Consider the following 10,511-nt stretch of genomic DNA (forward strand, 5'->3'; position numbering starts at 1 on the left):
CGGATAGTATCCATACAACCTCAAGTAAAGGAATAAATAGAATATTAATACTATCGACCGAAGGTAATTGATGAAATTTGATTTTCAATTCTAATGGATTCAATCTCTGTACTATTCCATTTAAGTCGTTTTTTTTCGAACAGGGTTTCGCCTTTCGGCATCTTCAGGCGTTGTGAACACTCACCAAAGGTAAACACACACTGACAACGAACACTCCTAACTCTACCTTATATAGTAAATCAATACAATAAAGTAAGTAAAAACTCCATTACCTACCTATCTAGTCAGAGTTCACAAAAAATACAATAAACAAATTATGAATAGTTGAAGTGTCAGTAAAAAGCCTAATTAGTAAAAACCCTATCTTATTAATAACAATACTCTTGATAGCATATTATTATTATGATAAATAGTCAAAAACCTAATAAAAGATCATTGTTCTTTATAAACAATAAAAATACTAGGTACACTCAAGAGGTGTAAATCGTCAATTCTAAGAAAAATAATTAATGGAGTTAACTAATAAGAAATTAGTCTTTTATAATACTCTTACATAGTACGTACTTTTATAACCTTATTTTAAAAAAAATATACATATAAACTCGCTTAATATAACATATATATAACTCACATAATATATATGTATATACAAACCTATACATACCTAAATCCTCATCCATACATTCTCATACATACATTATATAAATGTTGTGTCAATAATGTTATTGATTATTGATAATGTTAATGACCATATTATAAAACAGTCTCATATGTAAAACATCATATAGGATATAACAAATGAATTATTTGTTGAATAAAAGGAATACCTAATATATTTATAAAAAAAACAACTGAGCGGTTAATATAATATTTATATATGTATAGCTTTTACAATTTTATAATATTGTTAACACGATTTTACATGATTATACATTTTAATAAGTGGAACAAATAGCATGCTAAGCCAATAAATGATGTACCTTAACCTCAATATAATAATAAAATGTAGATATGTAGTCGGTTTAATTTAGTTAATATACATCTATGTAGTCTACCACTACAGTGCGACTGAAAACATGGTATGTTTGGAGACTCGAGGCATGGTTAATACATGTATTGTTCGATCAAGCCAACTCTCTGTGATGAAACGGCACCTACTGGTTGGTTTGTCGAACCATTCGACATTTACTAATTTAAAATTTGTAAAAAAAAATCAGGAAGTATTTTTATGGTAATTTAATCCAAATGAAATATTACAATAGTTTACAAGCCTCACAGAAGCATTACCATAGTGGTGTCAGTAGGTATAACTAGCGGTTGGGCCAATCATAGTAGCCCTCATTCATTTTCTCCCACCTACCTCCAAATCCCTTATTATTATCACAAGACCACAGGTCATGAGTCGACCGTGATTAAGAATAACATTTATTAATTAGACATCCGACGCGCCTAGGCTTGTTAAAGCTATCGCCTTCTATTTGTTACGACACAAACGAGGCCGCGTTAACTACAGAGTAATTCTCATCTGTTTGACCTTTGTTGCGCTAAATCTGATACGGATTGAGCGAACGTCGCGTCTATTATCTATCCTGAACTTGACATCATTCATCCTAAAACCAAAGTTAAACCGTGAGAGTGACATTCCGAACTGTCCATTTACCAGTGCGCGAACACCGAACTGGCTCCAGCAGGCGAAAAGGTCAGTGTCTGGTATTCTGTTAAACAACCGTTTTCTCTAGATCCCGTTAAACAACCCTTTCCTTTATTTCCTCTAGATCTTGATAGATAGTAATCAACCAGCATCCTAAAATTAAGGTATACTGCTATAAGCGCAACCAACTTGTAATGTAGGCGTCTAATTACAAAAAGCGACAAGTCCACAATTCAATATTTTCGGGAAACAACGTTTTTATATTTCTAGCTTCAATTGTTTGTTTTAACGTGAGATTTTTTTTTCTGTTGTATTCTATGTCGAAATTAGAACCAAATGGCAATTTGTTTCAGCCGATAAACTCTTAAATGTAATGAATATAGGCAAAATAAAATTGGACTTAGCGCTACTTGTACTTCACTTTTTAATTTATCCCGCACAAGGCACATAATGTCCGTGGCACTGTCATAAGTTTACCAGATGCTACAGCATGGGTGACGCCCTTTTCTATATTGAACGTCCCCTTATTGGTTGACTTAAACACGCGCGAAATCAACCAAACTTTAAATAGTATGAAAAATGGACTTGGCGCTTTTTGTAATAAATAGAGACTTAAAATATTTTTTTTCGTAGGGTTATGTCGCGTTTTGGAATTTATAAATCAATACATATTGTGTAAAATTATACAAAGAATACGTGCGTATTTTTTTCTAGATTTTGACCAAATGTGGACTTATCGCTTTTTGAAATTAGACGCCTCAATTATTAATACAAGTTTTTGTATTTTAATAATTATACTATGTTTAACGAGAGATGTGTTCTTTTATGTTTTTTCAATTCATATGGCGTTTTGCATGCAACGGAACATGTCTCGCATTTATAAGGTTTTTCACCAGTATGCGTCATTTTATGTAATTTGAGACTAATAATATGCGAGCTTTTATAGGAACAAACGTCGCACTCATATGGTTTTTCCCCAGTATGTGTTCTTTTATGTGATTTGAGATGACCAATCTGGGAACATCTATAGGAGCACACATCGCATTTAAATGGTTTTTCACCGGTGTGTGTTCTTTTATGTCTAAGCAGGTGATCAAACGTATTGCAGGAAAAAGAACACACATCGCAATTATACGGATGATCACTTGTATGCGTCAATTTGTGTTGTTTAAGATTATCAATCCGCGAGCATTTAAAAGAGCATACATCACACGCATACGGTTTTTCGCCAGTATGTGTAATTTGATGTTTTTTTAAGCCATTCGATTTACTGAATGTGCGTGCACACGTACCACATGAATATGGTTTGACACCGGTATGTGTCATTTTGTGAACGTTAAGATCACCGATCCGCGAGCATTTATATGAACATACATCGCAATAAAAAGGCTTTTCACCTTCATGTTTCATTTTGTGTAATTTGAGTTGATTAGACCGCAAGCCTTGATAAGGGCAAAGATCGCATTTGTACAAATGTTCACCAGTATGACTCATTTTATGGACTTTTAAATGATGGGATGTTGTACATTTATAAGAGCATACGTTACATGTATACCGTTTTTCTCCAGTGTGCGTCATTTTATGTAATTTAAGACAACTAATTCGTGACGATGTATATGTGCACACATCGCATTTGTATGGTTTTTCACCAGTGTGTGTCATTTTATGTATTTTAATGGAATTAATCCGCGACGATTTATATGAGCAAATGTCACATTTAAATGGTTTCTCTCCTGTGTGTGTCATTTTATGTTTTTTTAAATCGTGAGACTTATTGCAACTATAAGAACACACTTCACATTTATACAGGTTTTCCTCTGTGCGATTTTTTTGGAGTAATAATTCATTAGAACTAACATCGCAGTGAAAATCTGATGGATTTTTAGGAATACTTTCGTTGGAAGTATCTCTTAAATCATTTTGATACTGCTTATTATCAGACAATTTTACGAAAGATTGCATATTATTCGCAATCTCCTCATTATGAAGTATTTTATGGCGTGTAAGCCCGATAAAAGAACCAAAAATTGCGTCACAAGAACTGCAAATAAAATTACGCTGGAAATGAACCACTCTTTTTAACATGATTCGTACAATTTTAGGACGATTCAATAACACAACTTCTTGCTTCACATTTTGTTCATCTATAGTTGTCATTGAACACTGTAACATTTCTTTCTTGATCTTTTCGGTTGAAGATTTGAAGACTTTGGTGAGATTATCTTCGTTATTGAAGATGATGGAACTCTTGTAAACTACTCCAGTCTCATCTTTAACGTGACATCTTGGAAAAAATCCCTGCACAATTTAAAAAAATCTTAATACACATGAATAATATAGGATACATTATGTGGACTTCAAGAAGTCCTTACTTGCGAGTGTGACTCCGGGAGACTACAGAAAAAAACATTGGCCTAATCTGCGAAGTTGGAATCTGGTGACGTCACTACATACATGGCCTTTACAAGCTATTTGATAAACCTGACGTAGTCATATATATCAAAACTCAAATTATGCAATGAGCCGGGCACATGACTCGAATATATGACCAAGCGTTCCTTGCATTACTACGATTTCAGTGGCTTGGTGGGATACAAAGAGATTTGTGAGCAATAGGTGTGATTGACATGACCAGTAGATTGCATTAGTCTGCTTGATGAAGCGACATGATCCACTCTGGACTGTAGTGCCATAGAAAAAGAATGATGAAAAAATCGGTGTGTGTACTTATGTAGGCGCGCATAATTAATTCACTGCCTAGGCAACGGAACAATTTGAAACTATAATATTATACTGTATAATCGTCGCGATTGGAGTATCATACTGTGGCGTAATGGTAGTGCGTTCGGCTGATAACCGAACAATCGGTGGTTCGAATCCAATCGAGTGCGGTTATTTTTGTGAAAAAATAAATTATGTGTTACATGTCACACGCCAAAAATACACTTTGATCTGATTTTTCAAATCCACCTAAAGAAAGATAACTTCAAAAATCGATAGGTAATACATTTCATTATCTCCGATTTAAAATCGACCACAAGAGTGACAAACATAACAATTTTTGTGCCCCATAACAGAAACGGCGTCGCTTCATGCATTATTGTCTATAGATTTTAAAATAGTACGAAACAATGGTGACAAGGCTCGCTTATAATCATCAGGGAGATTCTTGTTTATTCTCATATTAACCTAAGATGTTGATGTGACAAAATAATCATGATATAAATACCTCATCTACAGTTTTATCAGCGGAAAAAGAACACCCCGCTACATGACTGTTATACGCAACTTTGTCGCTTTTTCTTTCAAATGTATCCAGTTTCCAAATTGGTTCAGCCTTTACGTTTGCGATGTCTATAATATTATTCTGAAAACAAGACAATCGGAAGACATTCAAAGAAAATAGACAGATTATAAAATGATAACGAAAGGCAAATAAAATGAGAAATATAAGACCCGCAGAAGGATCCAACCTACAATAAGACAGTAGAAGAGCTGAACATCCGTCAAAATGAGAGAAATAGACGTGTACTGCATGCTAATCCTGGATATGAAAACACAGGGACGAAGAAGAAAACTCACAGTATTAAAACACGGTTCCGAAAGCGTCGATGACATTGAGCTACTTTACAAGCTACAAGCTGGCGAATTTACAACCTACTTGTAATTTCGCTCATTGAACTAGCTAACAAGCAGATTGTAACAATCTATCGAGAAAAGTTGAAAGTCGAGCTACTTTACACGCTACTCGCTGGCGTGTGGGTCGATCTACGTCAGCGTAGTAGAGCGATAGTGGCGAACTACTCATTACGTCCTAACAAATAGTACCATAAATGACGGTTTCAACTCGCTAGTTTGTTGGCTTCTGAGCGAGTGGTGGGTCATAATCACAATCGCACTAGTTGACTCGCCTGCTTTTAAACTTGCCGACTAGCAGCTTGTAAAGTAGCACAATGTCATCGACGCTTTACCAACACCAACGGGTCTATTCTATACACAAGGCTGATTTCAGCCGCTACGACGGCTAACTAGGGTAGGTTTGTATCGAAATATTAGCACTTATTATAACAATAAATTACTTCTAATTGTTACAATAAGTGCAATATTTAACAGTACCTCTCTTCGCTGTGATAAAATTTAGAGCGAGATAGACAGTTTTGACTGTTTAGACGGCTAATTTATTGTAACAATTATTTATAATACCTAATAACATCAATATGATAGTGAAAATAATTATCACTTTAGCGGTCGATAGTCGCCTTGTGTATTGGATAGACCCTTAACAACTCTTTGAATGAAAAATATTGCCAAAAATTATCAACAAACAGGCCTCAGGAACAGTTACCCAAGACTGAGTTTGCCACGCACTCGGGAGCTATTTAACTAAATTTACATTATTTTAAGGTGACAGTGCACGTGGGAGAGAGGCGCGTATAAAAATGTTATTAAAAACATCCACGCTCACGATGGCAGACCGGTTACCCGGCAGGCGATGTCGTGGGTCCCGGGTCTGAAAATGTAATTTTTCAATTTTATCTCATACATTAATCTTAGCATATTTTTATTTACAAAAACCAGCATCAGTAATTTTAATTTAATAACATTAATCGTAAACATTATTTAGACAAAAGGATTAAAATCATTTTTCTTTTTTTATAAGTCAATTTATAAATTTGTCTATACATACGTCATTGACTAAATTAATAATGTCCGACATCCTCGTTCGTTTTGTGAGCCAGTGTTGCTGTCTTTCCAAATTGGAATTATAGTACAGAGCCCCCAAAATTATAGTATTTGGGGAAAAAATATAGTCCGCGTTGTCATTTGTTGAAAATGTAGTGGTTTTTGAGAAATTTCAATGGCCTTTTCTATAAGTACCTCTTCCGACTAAATATGCTTAGCGGCAAATTAAAAAATTCAATTTTAAATCATGAACCTCTTTTACTTCTTTTGAACAACTTTTTTTCTCGGCTCGCTAAATTTTCTGAAATTATGAAATTATAGTATTTTGGGCGTTCTATACTTTTTTATATATCGTACATAGTACGCGGACCAAAATTATAGTACAAATACTATAATTATAGTATGGTTGGCAACACTGTTGCGAGCGGCCGATTGCTTGCTCACACTGGAGGGGGTATGCTTCTTGTCTGCAGCGGGGAAGGGGAATGAATGAAAAAGAGACGCTTTGATCGAAATAATGCCGCGAGACATTATTTTGTTAGCGTGCAGAATTTTCTAGACGGCCAACAGTAAACAACATTAAACTCGACTAGTGTAGTAATAGTAGTAGCAGAAAACTAAATAGTATTAACGAGATAAATATCGCCGATTTCAATTGATTCATTCCCGAAGTCCCAACAACAGACGATGTCCAGCAAGAGCATACTGAGCGAGAAGAGGAATCGTCTCGCTCTCGACTTGGCGGGATATGTCAAAGGCCTGGAAACTGGTACGGACTGGCAAAAGGGATAGAATTATTCTAGCTTGAAGATGAGACCGAATCACATACTGGGATGTGGCAACAAGAAATAACAACAACCAAACAGATAAAACTTAATATGTGGGTAGTATATTTCCAGGTTCCAGTTCCATTACTTACTATACTTAGCATAAAAAGAATATTATTGCGAACCTCATTCACTGGCCTGAATTCCGAAGAACAGCCGGGTTGTGAATTTTCAACATTGAATGAGTTTACTGTATCTTCAGGAAACTCATTCTTGAACTCAGCTTCATGAAGAATAGTCTCAGATTTAATATTGCCCAGATTTGTTTTCGGGTTCTGAAAAAAACAATCAAATTAAGTAGGTAGGTACATCCAGAAGCCCGATTTTGAACGAAGCGCTTTCAAAGTGTGCAATGCAGTGACGTTCCGTGGGGTTAGGCAATATTGAACGTCGCTTGGGGGCGGCAGTTACTCGGAGGGCGGCAAATCGAGGAGAATCATTTGATATTTATAGAAATATCTACATAAACTTAGTAATAACGAATATTTATCTTTCCATTAAAAAAATCAGCTCACTAGTTGGAAACAATAACTAACATAAAAGGTTTAACAGGGGTGTAATTTTTTGTCAGGTTCGCGATGTCTAGTTTATTCTGTTTATTCCGATTTTAGTCTGTATCGAAGCGTCGCGCCGTCATTATATCGATTTAATACATAATGCCTTTATAATAAACCTTTGCGATCTAAGACTAAAAATATCATTACAAAATAATGTTGCCAAGTTTTGTGAAGAAGAAAAACGACACGGATCGACCATAATTCCACAACACGGAGCAAAAATGACAAAAAAAATCCCCACTTTTGGGGAAAACATAATTATTAATTATAAATTTAATTTTGTATGTTTTAGTGGTACCTATCTATAATATATTTGTAGAAACGTATCAATACAACACCTTTAGATATTGGAGTCATGAAAGGATGATAAAAAAATACTGTATAAAAAATGGGGTGGCATTTTGGCGCTGCCTAGGGGCGGCATTTTGTCTAGGGACGTCACTGATACAATGCGTTTAGCATTAAAAAATTAAAAAATGTGCGAGGCTACCTAGCTAGATCTTGACAACCGCGTCTTTCGCATGCCGAATGCATTAAACTTCACACGCTTCGACGGTAGAGGCGCTAACTGCGTTCGAATTTTGACAGTTGTCAGATTGTAAACAGATTAAATCCTAACGTCGAAATGCATTTTGCATATATGACCGTTGGAAGCAGTGTTGCCAAGTCAAAATTTTTAATTTCAGTAGAATGTGTAAAAAAAATTCAGTAGATTCGACAAAATATCAGTAGATTTCTGTTTTAGGAAAAAAATTTTGCCGCGGGCCGCAGGTTCCCAATTTTTCATAGTCGGCTTGTTTTTTTTAGGAGAAATATTTCGCCGCGGGCCGCAGGTTCTCAGATTTTCATGGTCGGCTTGTTTTTTTAGGAAAAATATTTCGTCGCGGGCCGCAGGTTCCCTATTTTTCATGGTCGGCTCGTTTTTTTAGGAGAAAAAATTTCACCGCGGGCCGCAGATTCCCAAGGCTGGTGGGAATTTTGAAGAAATATCAGTAGATTTCAGAAAATATCAGTAGATTCAGTATATTGCCAAAAATATCAGTAGATCTACTGAAATTTCAGTAGACATGGCAACGCTGGTTGGAAGTGTTATTTTGTGTTTAAATTCTCGTTTCAGTATTTACTGTGAATTTGTAATACAGAAACAGACATGTTTTATTAAAATTAGATTTGTAAAACACACCGGAAGAACCGTGCAATTCTAATATTGAATCTTGTAATATTGGAGACGTTTAAATAATTGAACAATGAATCGTTTAATAATGTAACGTTTACGGATATGAACCGATTAAATATGATGTCATTACCATATTTTAGGTTATTTTACGTCCCCAAAATAGAAGTGATTGACACGGCAATTTTGTTGCCAAGATTTGGTGACCGGACGGATGCTTTCGATGCGTTTGTGAAACGATTCCGCTTATCGAAACTAATGTAAATCCAGCTGTTATGTGAGCATAGACAAAAATATATTACAAACTCTTACGCGATAATAAATGTACACCCGACAATTTCGTTTCATTATTGGACACAGTTCGTACCGCTATAGGTACTTCATTAAATTTAAAGCTGGATACCTACTAGGGTTTTCTACTACGTGTGATATTGATTCGTTCAAAAATCGGGCTTCATGCGCATACATATAATATGATATTTGAATATTTTAATTTTACACAGATATTTATTAACGTACCCGGAAATTTGTACGTAAACAGTTCACGGCAGGACACTTATTCGTGCGCCGCAGTATGTGAAACATGAGTTTATTTGTACGTATGCTACATGAGGAGATGTCTTTACTACCTATGTTAGGTTAGGTTAGGGTCAATTTAATGGGAACAATACTATTTGCAAACTATCGCCGCATTTTGTAAGATATGTACAAATGTATTCCACGGTGAAATGTTCAACGAAGAACTCGTCATTTGATAAAATGTTATACGAACTCATGTTTCACGTACTGCAGCGTACGAATAAGTGTACCACGATGAACTGCATACGTACAACTTACATGTAACCATTTATTAATAGTATAGCTTATCGGTTTGAAAAACTAACCTCAAAAATGGAAAGGGCGCCATCGGCAATCTCTTGCTTTAAATAAGCGTTGCCATCCGGGTGGTTTGGATGCAATATTGGCACATCAAACCAATGCTGCCCTTCTACATCACATTCTAATTCGTTTGGTTCGATCTTTAGGTCCATTTTACGTATATAAAACAATAATAAGAGGAACCTAGTAAAATCAGTATGTTGACAGACGTGACAATAGACGATTGGGCGTTGGTTTATATGGTGCTGCCACTATGATAAATACAGCATAATATTATTGATGTTATTATATTTATATTGTAAATAAAAATAATGGCTTGTAATCTTCGTTTGAGTTATTCAGAAACTTTTCTCAAATAAAATTAAACATCCAAAACAACTTTATAATATTGCAAAAACATTTTGTTGTCAAAAGGGCCCATTTGCGTCAGAATGTTACCAGTGAAGTAAAATTAAGGAAATATAAAAATTAAAATACTTATAATAATATTAATTTTTGATTGTAATTTTTGACACATTTACGGTTGTTTATTATCGTAGAAGATTTTTGGGTTTTCATTGCATATTTATCATTTTTTCCTCGACGTTTTTGGCTAGATGCACATAGTACCTATTCTCAAGAGGTCTCTCTTGTCTGGATTAATGGCCTCTGCAAGGGGTCCGAAAGAAGAAGAAAATACACACGGTTAATAACCTAGAAATCTATTACGATGACACAACATAGTTTATTGTGACGAAATG

The 10,511-nt window shown here is 35.0% G+C and overlaps 1 protein-coding gene across 1 annotated transcript; it reads right to left on the reverse strand.

Annotated features, from left to right (window-relative positions):
* Positions 1-855: 855 nt before the first annotated feature.
* LOC147076303 (uncharacterized) lies at positions 856-9,994 on the reverse strand. The gene is made up of 4 exons (XM_085941230.1): positions 9,777-9,994; positions 7,287-7,436; positions 4,881-5,018; positions 856-3,949 (listed from the first exon to the last, which is right to left on the reverse strand). The coding sequence occupies exons 1-4, from the start codon at positions 9,921-9,923 to the stop codon at positions 2,444-2,446; spliced, it is 1,941 nt and encodes a 646-aa protein (XP_085797356.1). The 5' UTR covers positions 9,924-9,994; the 3' UTR covers positions 856-2,443.
* Between the last annotated feature and the right edge of the window lie 517 nt (positions 9,995-10,511).

The sequence above is a fragment of the Rhyacophila brunnea genome, unplaced genomic scaffold, assembly GCF_057557595.1.
Source record: "Rhyacophila brunnea isolate RB1 unplaced genomic scaffold, BYU_Rbru_1.0 scaffold_13, whole genome shotgun sequence".
In the NCBI taxonomy this organism is placed as follows: domain Eukaryota; kingdom Metazoa; phylum Arthropoda; class Insecta; order Trichoptera; family Rhyacophilidae; genus Rhyacophila; species Rhyacophila brunnea.